This window comes from Mustelus asterias, chromosome 13 (genome assembly GCF_964213995.1).
Source record: "Mustelus asterias chromosome 13, sMusAst1.hap1.1, whole genome shotgun sequence".
NCBI lineage: Eukaryota > Metazoa > Chordata > Chondrichthyes > Carcharhiniformes > Triakidae > Mustelus > Mustelus asterias.
Genome location: NC_135813.1, coordinates 107,816,415 through 107,838,550, shown reverse-complemented (window position 1 = coordinate 107,838,550; position 22,136 = coordinate 107,816,415). Strand labels below are relative to the sequence as shown.

The window sequence follows — 22,136 nt, the reverse complement described above, 5'->3', positions numbered from 1 at the left end:
TTATATAAAACAGGTTATGGCATGACAGAGTGACTCCTTTACTTCCTCAGATAATGGCAAGGGAGAAATGTTTGGTAATGAGCAAAAAACAAATGGTTTTATCTTCTGTTAAACTGGAGGAGTTGTGACTATTACAAATTACAGATCCCTGTTTAGGTTTCACCATTAATAATGGTTACTCTCCATTGCATCACTTACGATCAGAAGTTATGGTTGGCATGGTGGCACAGTAGTTAGCACTATTGCCTCAGAGCAGCAGGAACCTGGGTTCGATCCCCATTGGCATTATTTTCATGGTTACAATCAGTGATAGAAATGAAATTAAAGCATAATATGACTTGAATTATTCTATGCATTCACTTGCTGACTGCAAAATAAAGCAGTCTAGTGATTCATACCTGGACAACGCCTCGCTACAGAATTAATTGACCTGCCATTTCGAAGTTTGGAGAGAAACAACAGAGTGCCATTTGTGACTGCAGGCCAGGCTATCATATGAATAGATATTGAGTAACTCAGGGAAAGTTTAGTTTATTTATTAGTGTCACAAGTAGGCTTACATTAACACCGCAATGAAGTTACTGTGAAAATTCCCTAGTCGCCACACTCCGGCACCTGTTCAGGTACACTGAAGGAGAATTTAGTATGGATAGCATGCCTTTTGGACTGTGGGAGGAAACTAGAGCACCCAGAGGAAATCCACACAGTCACAGGGAGAAACTTACAGACTCCGCACAGACAGTGACACACGCCAGGAATCGAACCCAAGTTCCTGGTGCTCTGAGGCAACAGTGGTAACCACTGTGCCACCATGCCAGGTCCAGCTCCAGCATCATCCTCCAGGTCTGACCCCGACCCCATACCCGTCCCTCCTGGTCTGCTGCCCTCTGGTCTCTCTTTCTCTTCTTCCCACTTCTGACTCCCCTCATTCTGACTCTGGTCCAATCTCCACCATTCATTCCGACTCCCAGTCTCACCCTACATCCACTCCAACTCCAGCATCCTCCTCCAGGTCTGACTCTGACCTCTTTCCCTCTTCTTCTTTTCTCTCTCTCTCTCTCTCTCTCCCCCCCCCCGAGTTACTCCATGCTGATGCAGTCAGGGACATGCTTCGCTGCCTCTGTCTCACCCACCTTGAGAGTGGAAAGTCAAGTGAGATGGGGGCTTTGGAATTTTAATGAGGGTGAGTCCCTCCAGAATGGCAATCCGTTGGTGGCCTGTGACTCCCTCAGAATGACGAATATAAAATGCAATTCCGTCATTATTAGTGAGTTGAGTAATGTTCCGAGTCTATCCTATTTCTGACTCGGACAAAGAGTTACCCAGAGATTGATTAACTCACTTAAAGTAGACTGGCATAGGACCTTACCATTTGACCTACAAATGCATTCACCTGATCTTTAATCTGGCAGCTGGAGAGAGTTCACTTTAAGAGCTGACAATTAATCTGACTGACTCATTGGTTTCCTTCCATCTGTGAGAGATAATGAAACTGCAGCCTTGGAAGTTTTGGTGAGATCAGATAAGATCATCTGCTGCACTTCCTTTGACTGAAGTCTGGAAAGGCAGTCTTCCAAACATGAAGTTGTTCCATGCTGGTGATGCATGATGATCTCTGCCTTTTTGGAGGGTTTGCTTCGGAGCTTCTGAAGCCACATGTCTTTTTGGTGACAATATTTTGCAGGTGTCACCATTTGCATCGATTGTCAGCTAGAGTTTATCATTTGTCACAGCAGATGTTGTTTGCTGAATAAACCAAATCCCAAAGGGATTACTGATCATAACCCTTTTTGGCTGTGTTCTGAAAACAAGGAAAAAACTACTGATCCCAGGAGCATAGAATTCCATAACAGTTTTATGATTTTTAAAAATTGTAAGTTTTAGAAACAAGAAAAGAAAAACTTAAACATGCAGTTACACAGTTAAAACAGTCTTACAAAACCTCCACAAAAGAACCCACTCAGTCAGAACACACAAGTAAACGCCTTCTTGGCAACTTTCCCTGATTGATTTTGAACTCTAAAATTTCAGTAATATTACCCAAGGAAAAACCGCTGTCACTGTAGTAAAGGTATATCATGTGTCTTGTCAAACTCTTCCACTCTGCTGTGGAAATTCAAGAAAATTTAGAAACACAACTGCTTTCTGAAACTAAAGATTTTTCCGGTTTCTGAATGGCTGTTTCAAATGTTACACCTCTCAGCACAGAACTGTTCCCAGGATGTCTTCCCCATACTGCCAACACAACTCAGCTCAACGTCACTCCTTAAATATCCTTTTCCCTTTCATATTTGATTCCATTGTCCTCAGCACCTCTTTGAACTTAATTTTTCCAAAAATATAAAAATCCTTCATGTAAGACCATAAGATCATAAAGCAGAAGTTGAGTCTGCATCACCATTCAATGAGATCATGACTGATCTGATAATCCTCGACTCCATTTTCCCATCTTATCCCCATTACCCTTGATTCTCTTCCTGATTAAAATCTCTGCCTTGAATATGCTTAATGATCCAGCATCTACAGCCCTCTGCAGTAAAAGAATTACAAAGATTCACGACCCTCTGAGAAAATAAATTTCTCTTCATCTCTGTATTAAATGGGCGGCCTCTTACTCTGAGATTATACCTTCTGGTCCTAGACTCTCCCACAAAGGGAAACAAACTCTCAGCTTCTACCATGACAAGCCCCCTGAGAATCTTAAATGTCTCAAATAGGTTGTGTCTAAACTCCAAAGAGTATAGACCTAACCTACTCAACCTCTCCTCATAAGAAAATCCCTCCATACCCGGGATCAACCTAGTGAACCTTCTCTGGACTGTCTCCAATGCCAGTATATCTTTCCTTAGATAAGGTGACCAAACTGTTCACAGTATTCCAGGTGTGGTATAACTAACTTCTTGTATAGTTTTAGCAAGATTTCCCTATTTTTATCTTTCATTCCCTTTGAAATAAAAGGCAACATTCCATTTGCCTTCCCTATTACCTGCTAAACTTGCATACTAGCTTTTTGTGATTTATGCACGAGGATCCCCAAATCCCTCTATGCTGCAGCTTTCTGCAGACTTTCTCAATTTTAAGAATAATATTGGTATGAAAGTGGACAACTTCATATTTTTCTATATTATGTTTCATCTTTCAAGCTTTTGCCCATTCACTTAACCACCCTATAGCCCTCTGAAGACTCTTTGTGTCACTCTCACCACTTGCCTTCCCATCTATTTTTGTGTCATTGGCAAACTTGGCAATAGTACATTCACTTCTCTCATCCAGGTCATTAATATATATTGCAAGTAATTGTGGCCCCAGCATTCCACTAGTTATAGGTTGCCGTCCTGAAAATGCCCCTCTTATCCCAATTCTCTGTCTTCTATTAGTTCTTCAATTCTCCATTTATGCTAATATACTTCCCCTAACACCATCGGTTTTATCTCATTAAGTAGCCTTTTTTGTGGTACCTTATCAAATGCCTTTTGGAAAAGGTATATCACACCTATGTCTTCCTATTGCCTCCCCTTTTAGGTCAAATAAAATTTAATAACCTTCCCTTGTTTACTTATGGAACCTTTGTAAGTTGTAAAGTTCCTTATTCTCTTTTGGAATTTAACAACTGAAAAGCCAAGCCCCTCTCTAGCTCCTGTCTTCTGATGCAAATTTTTAAACACTGGGCCAAAGTGTTTTGGGAAACGAACACAGAGCTGGGAAGTGATAACATGTACAAAGAGCTTGGAGAGGAAAGGGAGGTTGGAAATGGGTCTTCCATTGAAGAGGGTACATGGGTCAAGGGTGAATTTTGAGAAGACGGTGATGGTAATTATGATGGAGAGAAGAACAGTCTCTGAGGGAAAGGAGACATCGACAATATCAGCTATTATGACTTGCATCATGTTGATTCATTAGCATGAAGAAATGTTGAACTCAAAGTACAATTTGTTATTACATATTTTACAACCCAAGCTCTTTGCAATTGATATTATTCAGATGCTCTGTTGTGTTTACAATAATGCCTGCTCAACCAAAAATTGTTTCTATAGAGTGCTCTTCGGATAATACTTACAGAAGATATAATTATATATCTTTCCTTTAATAACTTAACTTTCTACAAAGCTCAATTGCAACAAGGCTGGCGAAGCTCTTTCAGCACCTCTCACTTCTGAACAGGATACATAAAATGCATGTCGTTTAATTCTAGATCTTTTTCTTTACAGAAAGAAAGTTGTGTCTATTATGTGACATCACACTTTGTTACAGATCACTTTTACAAAAATAAAACCAACCATTGTCATGAAGCCTGAAATATAGAAACAATTACAATTACCCCTCTGATTTATTTTAGAAGCTCATATGTAACTCTAATTAACTCAGTTTGTCTATTTGGCGCAGGCATAAGCTAATTAGGGTCTGAACATAAAAATCATGCTGCAGACCCAGAACAATCACCAACAATGCATCAGGAGATTTTGTGGTTATTAAGGAATTCCAACAAAGTTACCACAATGTTATTTTTCTCTCCGTTCTTTTTTTTAAGTTCTTCAAATCAATTTTGTGTTCTTTCAGTTTTACTTCTAAGATATTTACTACTACCATTTTAGTTTTATATCCGAGACAGATATCTCTGACTACAATTTGCCTCAAATGTACCTCATATTAACCCTGAATGCGATAAATATTGTGAATTGTTTTATCTTTCTGACCTTATATAGGAAAGATTATTTTGCTTGTTCAAAAACTGTGAACTCTTGTGACTTTATTCTCTTAGCAAGCATCTTGAATCTCAAACTTTACTTTAAACACACTGGTCCCTAACCAGATTGTACCAAAATTTGGGAATCTGATTCAGAGTAATAACAATTTCATTTGAAAAGTTAGCTTTTTCAATGGAGTTGATATGCATAAAGGTAAAGCTTTAACTAGTAAACATCATTGTCATCATTAGTATAATGTTCATCTTTTGTCCCACAGAAAATCAAAGTATTAATTCAGTGATACAGCATTGAATCCACAATTGAAATCCTTATTGCATGAATTACAGTGTGTCATGAGACCCAAACCTTCCTTAGTATGGAGCACAGAGGTCAGGAACTCCGAGTCCCGACAGTCTCCAGATGTTCCCCACATGTGCAGGTTGAGAACAAGCTGCATATGTGCAGTTCAGCATCTTCACATTCTTTTGGGTTCAGGATGAACCCAGATAGGTCCTGTGCACCTGCGTCTGAAGGAAAAAGAAGAAGGGTGTGAAAACCAAGATCAGGTTTTAGCAAGTGTCCCAGAAAGAGGGAGAAGGGAGTGGGACAGGGAGAGGCCCCAGGTAGGAGACAGGGGACAGAAACGGGTCCTGGTTAAGTTAAAAGAAAGGAGCAGAAGTTTGAGAAAGGACTGCCAAGAGCAGACTTTAGATGAAGTGGTTTTGGGACAAGCCCTAAAGATCCAAGAAGGCAGCCTCCATGCTGCAGGCTGTTGGGGTAAAGGAGCCCTTTTGGAGTGTTCTGTTTGGCCTGCTCAAGGAATTGAAATTGTACTTGTAAATTGATGCTCGAGTCTACACAGGAGTTGGAATCTCATTAGGTGAGATTGAAACTCTGAAAGGTGGGCCGTTGTTGAAGTCATCTCGAGTTGGAGCGACTTTGAGAGAGAATTCAAAGGTGAAGATTGGAAACTCTTGTGCGAGAGAAGGAGTTTCAGTGAAATTGGTTGACTTTCGGGGTGACTAATGTCTAGATGGGTTGTTGAGTAATCCATGGAATCTATTTTGGTCACATCTACCTTTTATTGTGCAGTGTGGTGTGTCCAACCCACAGCTCTTGCCTGCTAATTCACATGTACCTCAAACTTGCCCTGAATGTTAGGGTATAAGCCGGATATTGCACAGTTGCTAGTTTCATCTTTCTGACTTTGTATAGCGAAGTTTAGTTTTGTTTGTTCAAAACTCATGGAATCTTGAGGCTTTTGTCACTAAGCAAACATCTTAAATCTCAAACTTTGTCCACTTTAAACAAAATGTTGTTGGTCCCTAACCAAATCTCACCAACAACTTGTAAGTCTGGTCAAGGATCATAACATGTGAAGAGACTGAAGAAATTCCCAACTTAAATATTGGGATATGTAAGGATAATTCCTTATTCAAAGTAAAAATGATAATTGAGTGCGCAAAACATGGTCTATTTTACAATAACTGAGTACTGAAGAGGTCCAGTTTGAGCATTACAAAAAAGAAAATATAATTCAAAAGTGTTGAAACATTTCCTATTGCATTATTATTGATAGTTTAATCTAAACAGGAAAGGGAACACAGAAGTGGAAATCTACTGGAGCCATATATAATGGTGATTGGGAGTATGGAAAAAGAAATGGGTTTGGAACTTACAGTCTACCAGATCCAATCAGTGGAGAATATAAAAAAGTGTATTCAGGAGCATGGAAAAATGACAAAAGACATGTGAGTACAGAATGACTTCATGATTTCAGTATTAGTTATTTTAATGTATGACTACTACTTTTATTTCAAATTACTCAATGAACATGTGCCCACACCCAGTTTTTTCCTGGTGTGTTTAAACCCGGACTTTTATAAGTACAAAACATGAATATTGCTGAAAAGAGAGATCTGTTGCCAAACTATTGTCTTGCACTCAGCAGGATAAACGCAAGAATTACACATTTCAAACAATCACAACAATTTATATGACAAAAACAGGGTGCTGACTGGTTGGCAAATCGTCTCTGACTAAATTAATGCCACAGAGAAGGCAATAAAGAACTAAGTACCTGGATAATTCTAAAATGGTGCAAGGTCCCTGTGAATGAATGTATGTCACTTAGTAAGCGTAACAGCCATCTTACAAGCACGACTGTTTATCTTAAATTGTTTAGTGTAGCTATTGATGTACTCGGGATTGTTCAGTAAGTGCTGCCCGATCACAGAATCACATCTAACATTTTGTTTTGGGTTTTGAAAGCACTGTCTGGTTAAGTATAGACTGTACTCTGCCTATTATGAACAACTGAAGGAACATCAAAGCAAAATACTGCAAATGCTGGACATCTGAAATGGGAACAGAAAATGCTGGAAAACTCAGCTGGTTTGGTAACATAGAACAGTACAGCATAGTACAGGCCCTTCGGCCCTCGATGTTGTGCCGAGCTTCCGAAACCAAGATCAAGCTATCCCACTCCCTATCATCCTGGTGTGCTCCATGTGCCTATCCAATAACCGCTTGAAAGTTCCTAAAGTGTCCGACTCCACTATCACAACAGGCAGTCCATTCCACACCCCAACCACTCTCTGAGTAAAGAACCTACCTCGGACATCCCTCCTATATCTCCCACCATGAACCTAATAGTTATGCTCCCTAGTAACAGCTACATCCACCTGAGGAAATAGTCTCTGAACGTCCACTCTACCTATCCCCCTCATCATCTTATAAACCTCTATTAAGTCGCCCCTCATCCTCCTCCGCTCTAAAGAGAAAAGCCCTAGCTCCCTCAATCTTTCCTCATAAGACCTACCCTCCAAACCAGGTAACATCCTGATAAATCTCCTCTGCACTCTCTCCAATGCTTCCACATCCTTCTTATAGTGAAGTGACCAGAACTGCACACAATATTCCAACTGTGGTCTCACCAAGGTCCTGTACAGTTGCAGCAAAACCCCACGGCTCTTAAACTCAAACCCCCTGTTAATAAATGCTAACACACTATAGGGCTTCTTCACGGCTCTATCCACCATTCAGAAATCTGTGGATTTGAACCCCAAGATCTCTCTGTTCCTCCACATTCCTCAGAACCCTGCTGTTGACCCTGTAATCCGCTTCAAATTTGTCCTTGCAAAATGAATCACCTCGCACTTATCAGGGTTAAACGCCATCTGCCATTTTCTGGCCCAGCTCTGCATCCTATCAATGTCTCTTTGCAGCCTACAACAGCCTTCCATCTCATCCACTACTCCACCAATCTTGGTGTCATCAGCAAATTTACTGACCCACCCTTCAGCCCCCTCCTCCAAGTCATTGATAAAAATCACAAAAAGCAGAGGACCCAGCACTGATCCCTGTGGTACACTGCTGGTAACTGGTCTCCAATCTGAAAATTTTCCATCCACCATCACCCTCTGTCTTCTATGAGATAGTAAGAAGTCTCACAACACCAGGTTAAAGTCCAACAGGTTTATTTGGTAGCAAATACCATAAGCTTTCGGAGCGCCGCTCCTTCGTCAGATGGAGTGGAAATGTTTCACTCCATCTGACAAAGGAGCAGCGCTCCGAAAGCTTATGGTATTTGCTACCAAATAAACCTGTTGGACTTTAACCTGGTGTTGTGAGACTCCTTACTGTGTTCACCCCAGTCCAACGTCGGCATCTCCACATCATGACTTCTATGAGATAGCCAGTTACTTATCCAATCAGCCCAATTTCCCTCTATCCCACACCTCCTTACTTTCCTCATGAGCCGACCATAAGGAACGCCTTACTAAAATCCATGTATACGACATCAACTGTTCTACCTTCATCTATACACTTAGTTACCTCCTCAAAGAATTCAATCAAATTTGTGAGGCAAGGCTTACCCTTCACGAATCCGTGTTGACTATCCCGGATTAAGCTGCATCTTTCCAAATGGTCATATATCCTATCCCTCAGGACCTTTTCCATTAACTTACCGATCACCGAAGTAAGACTAACCGGCCTATAATTACCAGGGTAATTACTATTTTCTTGCCAGAGAACAGCCTGTCCCAATCCACGCTTTTTAGATCCTTATTCTGTAAATTCTGATAAGGTTCTTATTCTGTAAATCCTTATTCTGTAAAAATTCTGTAAACTAGATCATGAACTCTGATCTCTTGCAATTGAAACTAAAATTAAACTTGTAAAAATGTGCCTCAAATCACTTTAACTTATTTGGAATTCCATTTTAAAACAGTGATTGAGTATCACCTAAAACTGTTGGTTTTTGTCTTCTGGCAATTTGGAGGCAAGGAGATTCCACACCCAAATGATCTCCTCTTTAAAAAATAGCTACTGTCTTTGGCTGCTTGCAATGGCTGGTCACCAGGTCACCTTTCTACATAATAGTTTGCACTGTTGTATTGATGACGGAGATTTATTTGAACTCGAAAGGTACAGATTTGTTACTTTCTGTGCCTTTTGTTTGAATTTTAAGTTTTATCGCAAGTTGAGAATCAGTAGAGCAGGAAGGTAGGAAAAATCAATTGTGTGGGAGAGTTGGGATGACAAGATCAGTGGGGCAAGGGTTGCAAATTCCTTTTCTATCTTTGATTCATGAAACTGTCTTGCTGTTTAAATTGGTATTTCTGTGAGGCAATGAGCTGGCAATTTGAATATCAAGTTAGGATGAAGTAGCAGGTCTTGGTATAACTAAATTCTGTCTTTTCCTCCTCTTGGAGGTAAAACTGTTATTTCAAATGCAAATTGATTTGGTACAATCTGATGATCACTTAGTGGCTGATATGTATTGTCCTAGTTTTCCTAATCTGCTGACCCTTCTACTCTTGCCTGTTTGTGAGTGACATGCATCATACATGCACACAATATGCAGGAAATAAAATCCCTGAAAAACAGTCTGTTATATAAAAAGGGTTACTACATTGTAAAAACCATTTTCAGAATTGTGACAATGAACTCAATGGAAGTACAGCATTTTATATCTCACAGGAAACCCTGTGGTATGTGTGAATTTGCAGCAGTGCTGCTAGAGTGCCCTTCTGACCCCTCAAGTGGTTGTAAAAGATCCAATGATGTTGTTCTGAAGAAAAGCATGGGAGTTATGCCCAGTGTCCTAGCCAATTTTTCTACCTTAATCATCAGAAAACCAGGTTATCTGATCCTTATCACAGTGCTGTTTTTTCTTATTGCTGTGCATAAAGTGCCTTGTCATGTTTGCTATATTACAATAGTGATTACAATTCAAACATAGTTCATTGGCAGCAAAAATGATTTGGAACATCCTGAGGCTGCAAAAGGCTGTATAAATGCAACTCTTTGTCTTTCTTCATTCCTTTTTGTAATGAGTATAATTTTACCTTTATTTTTCCATCATTGTTATTTTATATCATTGCCTTTTCCGCAGGGGTTAGGAACCAACTTTTACTCAGATGATGACATTTATGAGGGTCATTGGTATGCTGACAAGAGAAGTGGCTGGGGTAGAATGTATTATGCAGATTGCTCTACTTATGAAGGTGAATGGTTTGATGACACTCCCAATGGTCAGGGAATGCTTCGCCTGGGTGAGTACTTGCTAGGATAATTTAGAGTAAAACTGCTTATTTTTTGAATTGAGCAATGGCAGTTTGATTTTATAGTAAGAAGTTTAACAACACCAGGTTAAAGTCCAACAGGTTTATTTGGTAGCAAAAGCCACACAAGCTTTCGAGGCTCTGAGCCCCTTCTTCAGGTGAGTGGGAATTCTGTTCACAAACAGAACTTATAAGACACAGACTCAATTTACATGAATAATGGTTGGAATGCGAATACTTACAACTAATCCAGTCTTTAAGAAACAAAACAATGGGAGTGGAGAGAGCATCAAGACAGGTTAAAAAGATGTGTATTGTCTCCAGACAAGACAGCCAGTGAAACTCTGCAGGTCCACGCAACTGTGGGAGTTACAAATAGTGTGACATAAATTCTGATTCTAGGATCGCATGATAAAGACTCAGGAGGAAAAAAGCAGAAATATTTATGTGAAATAGTGTGACATAAACCCAATATCCCGGTTGAGGCCGTCCTTGTGTGTGCGGAACCTGGCTATCAGTTTCTGCTCCGCGACTCTGCGCTGTCGTGTGTCGCGAAGGCCGCCTTGGAGAACGCTTACCCGAATATCAGAGGCCGAATGCCCGTGACCGCTGAAGTGCTCCCCAACAGGAAGAGAACAGTCTTGCCTGGTGATTGTCGAGCGGTGTTCATTCATCCGTTGTCGCAGCGTCTGCATAGTTTCCCCAATGTACCATGCCTCGGGACATCCTTTCTTGCAGCGTATCAGGTAGACAACGTTGGCCGAGTTGCAAGAGTATGTACCGTGTACCTGGTGGATGGTGTTCTCACGTGAGATTATGGCATCTGTGTCGATGATCCGGCACGTCTTGCAGAGGTTGCTGTGGCAGGGTTGTGTGGTGTCTTGGTCACTGTTCTCCTGAAGGCTGGGTAGTTTGCTGCGGACAATGGTCTGTTTGAGGTTGTGCGGTTGTTTGAAGGCAAGAAGTGGGGGTGTGGGGATGGCCTTGGCGAGATGTTCGTCTTCATCAATGACATGTTGAAGGCTCCGGAGGAGATGCCGTAGCTTCTCCGCTCCGGGGAAGTACTGGACAACGAAGGGTACTCTGTCCACTGTGTCCCGTGTTTGTCTTCTGAGGAGGTCGGTGCGGTTTTTCGCTGTGGCGCGTTGGAACTGTTGATCAATGAGTCTAGCGCCATATCCTGTTCTTATGAGGGCATCTTTCAGCGTCTGGAGGTGTCTGTTGCGATCCTCCTTTTTATAACAGGCTGAAATACAGTAAAAATATAAAAGTTTGGATTGAGAAGAGAGTTGTATTGATCAAACTTGTTCTATCCAGAGCCCATTTTTCCTAATTGGTGGACTGTGCCTTTTACCTCCTCCCCCACTCACACCTATTGGGCCACATTTCAAGGAACACTATTTTCTTTCCTAGATCTCTCCTACAAAATAAATCAAGCATGATATTAATACTTCTGTAACCCACCAACTTCCCTTCTCAATGGATGTCCTTCCAGATCCCTTTTAATTCAATTTATCACAAAGTAGTTACCTGCTCTAGGAGTCTCTTCCAGATGTTCACTATCCAGTGAGACAGGGAAAAAAAGCTTTCATCAATTCCTAATCTAATTTCATTAATTCTGTACTGAGTTTCCTCCAGTCCTATATTCACTATTCCAAGTTAAATATCTTGTTTACTTTCAATCTTGCCTTCATGTTTCCTGTATCGTGTCTTTTCTTCAATGAAAATAAGTTATTCACTTGAGCCTGTCTTCATTGTAGTATAAAGGGTTAACAGATGGGGTATGCTAATATATGATGTGGATGATGATGTACCACTAGCAGTGATGTGTTAGACATTAAGAGAGAGAGAGAGGTTGGAACACCATGCTCGGGAACAACATGCCTACCCTGTAACCTGTTTAGGTGTAGTACTAATAAACAAGTGCTAAGCAAGTACTAGAATATAACTATAGTCTGTCTAGTGTCTTAGTACCATGTTTAGAGTCTACAGGTAAGAAGAACCATCTCAGAACATTTATAAATCGGTCCAGTTGTAGATTAACCTGGTCACTTGTATGAACTCTTTATCATGCATTTTTATCTTTTTTTGAAGTATGCTGGCCAAATGGCATGCTTTACTTCAGAAATTACCTTAGTTTTATCCTGCATTATAATATGCATTGACTTGTAATCCAAAATCCACAAATTGAATCCCAGTACCTCATTGTGCTTTACAGAAAACAGAAAATGCTGGAGATACTCTGGAGAGACATAGATAGGATGCAAAGCTGGGCTGAAAAATGGCAAATGGAGTTTAACCCTGATAAATGTGAGGTGATTCATTTTGGTAGGACTAATTTAAATGTGGATTACAGGGTCAAAGGTAGGGTTCTGAAGACTGTGGAGGAACAGAGAGATCTTGGGGTCCATATCCACAGATCTCTAAAGGTTGCCACTCAAGTGGATAGAGCTGTGAAGAAGGCCTATAGTGTGTTAGCTTTTATTAACAGGGGGTTGGAGTTTAAGAGCCGTGGGGTTATGCTGCAACTGTACAGGACCTTGGTGAGACCACATTTGGAATATTGTGTGCAGTTCTGGTCACCTCACTATAAGAAAGATGTGGAAGCGCTGGAAAGAGTGCAGAGGAGATTTACCAGGATGCTGCCTGGTTTGGAGGGTAGGTCTTATGAGGAAAGGTTGAGGGAGCTAGGGCTGTTCTCTCTGGAGCGGAGGAGGCTGAGGGGAGACTTAATAGAGGTTTATAAAATGATGAAGGGGATAGATAGAGTGAACGCTCAAAGACTATTTCCTCGGGTGGATGGAGCTATTACAAGGGGGCATAACTACAGGGTTCGTGGGGAGATATAGGAAGGATATCAGAGGTAGGTTCTTTACACAGAGAGTGGTTGGGGTGTGGAATGGACTGCCTGCAGTGATAGTGGAGTCAGACACTTTAGGAACATTTAAGCGGTTATTGGATAGGCACATGGAGCACACCAGGATGATAGGGAGTGGGATACCTTGATCTTGGTTTCAGATAAAGCTCGGCACAACATCGTGGGCCGAAGGGCCTGTTCTGTGCTGTACTGTTCTATGTTCTATACTCAGCAGGTTTGACAGCACCTGTGGAGAGAGAAAAACAGTTAGCATTCCAGGTTGATGACCTTTCTTCTGAACTGGGAAAACTTAAGTGATATAATAGATCTTAGGCAAGTGAAAAGTTGGAGGGTTGGAAAAGAAGCAAATGGGAATATCTGTAATGGAGTGGAAGGCATAAGAGATTAGATGGCTAGAGTTGATGTTGCAAAACCATAAGGAGTGGTAATGGGATGTGGATGCATCTCCTGTGTTTGCATGGAAAGATGGTGTGGGGAGGGTGTGCTGGAGGTGATTGAGGAGTGAATGGTCCCTTCAGTATGTTGAAAGGGGAGAGGAAGGTGGTGGCATTACACTGGCAATGGCAGAGGATGATCTGTTGAATGTGAAGGCTGGTAGGATGGAAGGTGAGTACAAGGGGAATCCTATCATAATTCTGGGAGCAGGGGAAAGGTAAGAGCAGAAATACATGAAATGAAGGAACACAGCTGAGGACATTGGCCAGCAATAGGATCACTGGTCATTCCCAAATATTTTTCTTTATTGGCTTCTGCCAGTAAACCTCAAAATAAGACACTTTAGTATTAGAAAGTTCTTTGTTGTAAGTTATTCCTGTATGCAACATTGTATATTTTTTCACAATAAAATCCATCTGCCACATATCAGTCTGTCTGGATAATTGATTCATGCCCGTTTGAAGATGATGATGCATTTCATTTGTACTCATTACCTGCATATACAGTTTTTTGTCATTAACAGATTTAATAATACTACTTCAGATATCCCATTACAGCATTCAAAAATAGTGTTTACAGCAAAGATCTCAGAACACATCTCTCTGCAGAGATGTCCAGAGAGATGCCCAGAGGGGCAATTTTTTCACTCAGAACGTGGTGAGTGTCTGAAATGAACTGCCAGAGGCAGTAGTAGAAGCCGGTACAATTTTGTCTTTAAAAAGCATTTAGACAGTTACATGGGTAAGATGGGTGTAGAGGGATATGGGCCAAATGTGGGCAATTGGGACTAGCTTAGCGGTAAAAACTGGGCGCATGGACAAGTTGGGCCGAAGGGCCTGTTTCCATGCTGTAAACCTCGATGACCGGAATTTTACCGCCTCGCCTGCCCAAGACTCGTAAGATCCTGTCCGAGGCCAACGGAGAATTCCATCCTGTGAGCCTCGGCCACCCCGATTCTGGGGTGGACGTGCCGAAAAAATTCCAGTCTATGACTTTATAACTGGTTGCTTTTACTTTTTCAAGTAAAGTTGTTCTATTTATAGCTATGTCTGTCTTTTGTTGTTAAGCAAGTTAATTCAATCTAGCTATGAACTGCACAAACATCAACTTCCTTACAGTTCTGACAAAGTAATGTTGTAGACAATCTTTGCAAATTCAAGTAAGCTACATTTATTGGATTACCCATATCGACTATGTTCGTTACCTCTTCTACCAATAGGTTTACCTGGTATAAAAACACTGACTGCTGTCTATGAGGCTTGTGTTCTTTCCATGTATCAGCCTCTACCATGGATATTTCTTTTGACTTTGAAACACAAAACATCATAGAAACATTCTAGTTACTGAAATCTTGCAAGTGAACTTTATGCTTAATGTTGAGATAGATCATGGTGTTATCGGCTCAGTGGTAGCACTCTCATCTCTGAAACAGAAGGTTGTGGGTTAAATTCTCATTTTGGGGTCTTGAGCACAAAACTTAGGCTCGAGTACAATACATAGGGAGGGCTACACTGTTGAAGGTGCCATTCTTTGGATGAATTGCTAAAGTGAGACCCTATCTGCCTTATCAGATGGGCATAAGAGATCCCATAACACTATTTGAAGAGGAGAAGGGGCGTTCTCCCTCATGTCCTGGCCAATATTTATTCCTCAGCCAATATTGCTAAAATAGATTACTTGGTCATTATCACTTTGCCTTTTGTTGTATGCAAATTGGCTGCAAAGTTTCCTACTTTACAACTGTGACTACAATTCAAAAGTAGTTCTTTAGAATGCCCCGAGGTTGTAAAAATTTGTAAATAAATGCATATCCGTTATTTTTTTTCCTTCCCCTATTTTAGTTTATCCACATGAGGGCAAGTTCTAGTAGTAGGATGAACAGCATCTACTTCCAGGCAGTTGTCACAGAAACGACAGAACTGTTCATTTTTACTGACTTTGTGGCTACAGGAATTCTTATCTTTAATAAAAAACTCATTTTCAGTACAAGTATAACCACAACAATTTGCATTTATGTAGTATCTTTAATATAGTAAAATCTCCATGGCATTTTCCAGGAGCATTATCAAATAAATTTGACAGCAAGCCACACAAGGAGATATTAGGACAAGCAAACAGAAGTTTGGTTGAAAAGGTAGCTTTAAGGAAAGTCTTAAAGAAAGAGAGAAGAGTAGAGAGATTTAGGGAGGAAATTCAAATATTTTGTGCCAATACAGTTGAAGGCAGAACCAGTGCAGAAATCCTGAAGGGTTGTAAGGTTGGAGGAGTTTACAGGTCTAGGGAGAGGTGTTTCTAAGGAGGGATTTATTTAAAAAAATGATAATTTTAAAATTGCAGTATTGCTAAGGTAGATCATCAAACAATCATGATGGGGTGATTGGGACTTGATATGGACTAGCATATGAGCAGCAGCAGAGTTTTGGATGAGCTCAAGTTTATAGAGGGTGTAAGGTGGGAAGCTAGTCAGGAGAGCTCAGATTATTTGCAACTAGAGGTAATAAAGGCATGGAAGATAAAGTAGGAGATAACATACTTAGACATTTTATAGTAATCCATAACTCTCCATTTCATTCCACTTTCATACCATCGAATTGTCTCATGATATAATGTTTCTGCTTCCACTAACATTATTTCTACACTTGCATTATTTCATTCCCCGATGACATTGTTGCTGTCTTTGGTGCTTCCCATCTTGCCACTGTTATTGGGGATCTGTTCTCTTTTAGATTTGCCTTTGGAATAAAATGTTACCAAGTTAGGAATGGCATATATTTGTATTTGGCCTTGGGATACAGGCAGAGTTTGGGTTGAATTTTGCTCTATGATTTAATTTATTTCTCAGGATGACTTTAATTCATTGATTTGAATTGTTTATTTTGCGGGGCTGAGATCATCTATTGCAGATGTTGATGAATCTCATGATCCATCTAATTTGACAAGTGTTTTTTTAATGGATTGTAACATTTACACAAATTTTAATCTAATTCCTGAAAAATGGATCATTTTCTCAAGCATCCCATAAATGATGAAATATTTATGAAGTCTCAAATGAAGCAGCTCGAGTTACAAAGGTAGGGGTGCTTAAATCTGCTTCGATTCGTCGTTAATTGTTAACTCCCGGCAATGAACAAGTGCTTAAAAGTACCACCCAATCAAATTATTGGCCCAGATATTGCTGTCAAAATAAGGGTGAGGCTAAATGACACGCAACATTGTTTAGGAGTAAATAGCACAGCAACTTCAAACAAGCGGCAAAAGCAGGTATATATGGCAATACCCAAAATTTATGGTCAGAGTTACACCACTCTGCCTTTAGCTACATGAAAATAATCTTTTCCTGTCAGCTTCATTGAAATGTATTGAATAGCATGAAATTGTTTTAGTTGCACAGTAGATAGGAATTAAACATGCCACAGAAGGTCAAGTCTTATCACAAGTGCAAATACTTTAAGGATATCAAAACTTAATGGTTTCTGTGCTGGAGAGGCAGTAATTATGTGTCATTATTTAAAGTATCAATTGTTGCTCTTTAAAATTCAATTTAAAATCACATTTTCTTATTGCTGCTCTTCCTTTCTCTTTTTTCTCAATCCATTCTTTTTTTCCTTTTTATTTCTCTTTCTATACCTGATTCACTCTAAATGACACATTCATCTCCATTGTTCATTTCTTAATCATTCAATCATTGGTTAAGGAAGAATTGCATTCTCTATTTATTCGGTCCCAGGCGCCCTATTTTCTCTGTTAAAATCTTACACTTATGGCAGCTTTCCAAGCAATAAAAATTAACACTGAATGTGCCAGGGCAAGTTTAAATAATGGCTGTTATATGTTATACTGTTGGATGCCCTGCTACAGTAAAATCTGGGCCATTAATCCGCATTTTGTGATCAGCAGTGAACGAATGGGTGTTACATTATGCTTCCAGTTGCCTACAGACCTTTTAGGTTTTGGAGTAGCAACTTGTGGCCATCGGGAATCTGATTTTATAGAACATAGAACATGGAACATTACAGCGCAGTACAGGCCCTTCGGCCCTCGATGTTGCGCCGACCAGTGAAACCAATCTAAAGCCCATCTAACCTACACTATTCCAATATCATCCATATGTTTATCCAATGACCATTTAAATGCCCTTAATGTTGGCGATTCCACTACTATTGCAGGCAGGGCATTCCACGCCCTTACTACTCTCTGAGTAAAGAACCTACCTCTGACATCTGTCCTATATCTATCACCCCTCAATTTAAAGCTATGTCCTCTCGTGCTAGCCATCACCATCAGAGGAAAAAGGCTCTCACTGTCCACCCTATCTAATCCTCTGATCATCTTGTATGCCTCTATTAAGTCACCTCTTAACCTTCTCTCTAACGAAAACAGCCTCAAGTCCCTCAGCCTTTCCTCATAAGACCTTCCCACCATACCAGACAACATCCTGGTAAATCTCCTCTGCACCCTTTCCAATGCTTCCACATCCTTCCTATAATGCAGTGACCAGAACTGTACGCAATACTCCAAGTGCGGCCGCACCAGAGTTTTGTACAGCTGCAACATGACCTCCTGGCTCCGAAACTCAATCCCTCTACCAATAAAAGCTAACACACCGTACGCCTTCTTAACAACCCTATCAACCTGGGTGCCAACTTTCAGGGATCTATGCACATGGACACCGAGATCTCTCTGCTCATCCGCACTACCAAGTATTTTACCATCAGCCCAGTACTCTGTATTCCTGTTACTCCTTCCAAAGTGAATCACCTCACACTTTTCCGCATTAAACTAATTCCAGGTGTAACACCTGGAACTGGTATGAATATAGTAAGAAAAAGTGTCTTTCTTCAACCAAGTATGCATGAAGCGTTTTTGCTGAAGCACACAGAATCAATAGCTAATTCAAAATAAAATTATGTACAGAAAAAGAAATAGAGGAAAGAAAAAAAGATCAATTGAGAAAGCGAGAAGGATAAGAGAGAGCAAAAGTAAAAAATAAATCTCCAACATTAAGATCCAAAGGAATAGGACTACCCAGTCATAAAAAGTAAATCTTCAAGGTCAGGTTGTTTGGCAATAAGTAAAACTTATCAGTTCGTTTAAAAATAATTATTTGCACTTCAGTGAAATACCCTCAAGTTTCCTGGTTACCTCGCAGGTAAGTATCCCCATCCTGCATGTGCTTGAATGCTAACTCACGTAGCAGTGGAATTACTACATCAGTCTAGTGAAGCTCGCAGAGGAGTATGGCAAATTGGACAGCAACGTTTTGATTTTTGCATTTAATTGCATATAATTAATAGTCTTGCCATCATTCCCACTGCAAAATCTGGGCTGTTGTGTTTCTCAAAAACCGCAATCTGGAACCAGAACTGGTACACAATTAAGCAATCAAAATAAAGTAATGCTTTTGACTATCTTCTTTCTTTAATTATTGCATAGAGCTAAAAATAAAAGGGTTGGTTTCACTTCTGGCACAGATCAGGCAGCAGTTGATGGAGCAACCACCAAAGCCTGCTCAATGACTGGGGGAGGTCAAACTAATTGTGTTTGTCGAGCCTCATTTAAATGCAACAGGGGAGCTTTTGGTCCTAACCACATTGTTTATGGACAACTTGATATTGGGGACAGAAATCTAATGGGTGTGCTGCGACTTAATGGAAACCCATAGTTCTTAAAGGATAGGTGCACTTTCTAAAGGCAGTCAGCACATAAATGAGAAAATATTACATTGGCCAGAGGGCCCTGATTCATCAGTAGCCAAGTGTGGACATGCTCCTGGAGTAAGTAAGGAATAAGAAGGAAGTCCTTTTTCCTTCAGAAGACAGATGGTTTTTTTAGAGGCAGTGCCAGAAGAATGACTGAGTCATGGAAAATTAGTCAACTGCAGTGGGGAGAAGTGGCTGGGCAGGTCTTTTCCATAGCATTATTACTAGGTTCTGGCTGCAGTAGCAAGAAAAATAATAATCTTACCAGAACTACCAAGTAAGACTATTCCACATTTTTATTCTTGAAATTAAATTGCAAAGTCATATTTTGACCTAGTAGCAGCAATCCATTTCATCCCCATTTCCCATACATTTGCACAAATCACTACATCTTCTGACTGCATTCGCACACACAATCATCACTACTACAACCCTCAGTGACTAATGCCATATGCTTAGAGATTATGTTTCTTTCTCTCAGCATGCAAACTATGGTAAGTTGCCTCACTTATCTTCAAACTCTTTTAACAAGACATTTTCACTCTTCTTGCAGGAGAAGCTGGCTCATAACCGAAGGGTGACTTGAAGAACAGGAGGTCTTTAATCTGCATTTGACACCAATAGAAGATGTGGCCATTGACATCATAGACAGGGAAATGACAAACAACATTAGAGAAATGATTGCAATGAAGCCGTGCAGAGGAGGGTGCTTGCATATTTTCATTTCCTTTTCCTCTTTACACTTAACTCACTCACATGGATACATTCACACGTGCATGCACACACATGCACGCACACACATGCACGCACACACTCACTCATAGTGGTACGTTGCATTTTGTTATGGCATGGCTGATGGTAAATGCTGAGCTCCCAAATTCCAAAAGAGAAGTTTGAAGCAGCTGCCAGAATGGATTTTACAATTTGCGTATTATGAGGAAAGGTTCTGAAATCAGGAAATGATGTCTCTGATGAACTGTGATGATTTTATATTAATATGTTATACATTTATTAACAAATAAAGAAAAAATAAACAAAATTACACTTTAACACAAGAATGGCTTCACACATTAAACAATACTTTAAAACAGTTCCAAAATATCTTAATTTAAACTATCCTCAGAGCTAACCTTCCCCTTCTCTGTTGAGCAACAATTGTTATAAATTATTAAATCTGCAGAATTCCAGTAATTTTTATCCCACAGTGCCCTTTTTCTCTTGGGGTGTCCTCTGAAACTAACAAGAACTGGTTCTCCAGGTCTGGCCATGTTCACATTGTCTTCTGGGAGATCTGACTAGCTAGCTACCCTGCTGTCTTCTGGGAGATCTAAGCAGCTACCCTCTCACATGGGCTTCAGTAACTCCTTAAATGCATTCCCTCCCTATGATCCCACTCGACTCTTCAGAAGTGTTTTCTTCCCAGAATTGATTAAACTCCATTTTTACTTTAGCTCTTAAGTTTTGAAAAGTAAACTTACCCTATCTTTACCTTACTTACTTGCATCTTTTACAACCTGTACATATCTTCCTTTGAACTAAAACAACCCACTTCAAAACAACTCCTGTTATGGCCTTATGTAAAATTTTTATTAAAGTTCCTCTTGGTTCATTGACATATCAAAACCACTTCTGACCGTTGGTTTAGACTTTTGCATTCACCCTGGCTCATACTTCAATTACCATACTTACCATGCCCAACAGACTGTTTTGCAGTACATAAGAGATATGACGATGATATTACCAAAACAAAAATATTACAATTCCTTATTTCCGTGACAACTGTCATTCATCTGCCATTGTTTTTTCTTGCTATTACGTGTCTCTACCCATTTTGAGGCCTTGCAGCCACAAACATTCAGGAGAACTTTTCTAATGATTCAGTGACTTTTACTGTTGTTCTTCGATTGTCAACGCAGAATTTGGCACCTTGCATGATATAAATGACCAGTTATATGAATTTGCAGAGCACAAGCGCAGATGGGAAGGACAGCCCAGAAAACAGTTTGCTGGAGAGCAAGCTCACATCTTAGCTCTGCTGAAGTAGACAGAGCGTGCAAATGTTAGGGATTCAATATTAAAAGAAGAATGCTTTCTGTGCACCAGAGATAACTAAATCTGCCTGACTGCCTGCCAAGCAGCTACTGTAACATGACAGTGGCTGTGTATGATGCAACGTCTGTGAAGATCTGGTGCGTAGTATTGATCACTCATTGGGGGGCGCGCAATTGGTCTGGGCAGTAAGCAGGTGGCAGGGGCTGCATTTCGGGCAATGCAGGGCTCGCGATCAGCCGCGGGCCCCCACAATTGTGTGGTGCCTGTGTTCAGGTTGCCTGCAGCAGCAAAGGCCTGACAGCTCTCATTCAGTCTGAGAGCATGTGCATCAGAGTTGTGCACATGCGCAATAGCGCCCACTGCTGTTGCGCATGTGCAGACACAAACATCTGTGCATGTGCAATAGCTCCCTCTGTAAGCTGGCTGCCGGAAGCGGCTGGAAATAGTCTAGCCCAAATTTTCAATGTCTAAATCCATAAGACTGGGTGTGAAAACTCACCCAAAAAACAGATCTGCAACTCTCCCATTTTCATGCTAGTTAGACACTTAGAATCATTCTCATATAATTTCGCCCACAAACTCTATTGTAACAGTTAGAAGCCATTGAATAGCTCATAAGACTCCATGAATAAACAAATAGACTCTTTAGAGCAAACTTTAGAACAACATTATGAAGCATCTGTAAATTTAGGCAGTTGGATTGCTGCCACAAAATCACAGAGCACTCAATTCCACATTAGGGTGGCACAGTGGTTAGCACTGCTGCTTCACAGTGCCAGGGATCTGGGTTTGGTTCAGGCCTTGGGTGATTGTCTAT

General features: G+C 40.5%; 2 protein-coding genes across 2 annotated transcripts in view; one reads left to right on the top strand and one right to left on the bottom strand.

Annotated features, from left to right (window-relative positions):
* The window catches only part of tmem120b (transmembrane protein 120B), a 102,725-nt gene extending 90,254 nt beyond the window's left edge, over positions 1-12,471 (bottom strand). The window contains exon 1 of the mRNA XM_078227503.1: positions 12,388-12,471. Within this exon, the coding sequence (XP_078083629.1) occupies positions 12,388-12,417 (30 nt within the window). The 5' untranslated portion in view covers positions 12,418-12,471. The remainder of the gene's footprint in view (positions 1-12,387) is intronic.
* The window catches only part of morn3 (MORN repeat containing 3), a 48,497-nt gene that overhangs the window by 1,761 nt on the left and 24,600 nt on the right, over positions 1-22,136 (top strand). Inside the window, exons 2-3 of the mRNA XM_078227505.1 lie at positions 6,279-6,436; positions 10,087-10,246. Of these exons, the coding sequence (XP_078083631.1) occupies positions 6,279-6,436; positions 10,087-10,246 (318 nt within the window). The remainder of the gene's footprint in view (positions 1-6,278; positions 6,437-10,086; positions 10,247-22,136) is intronic.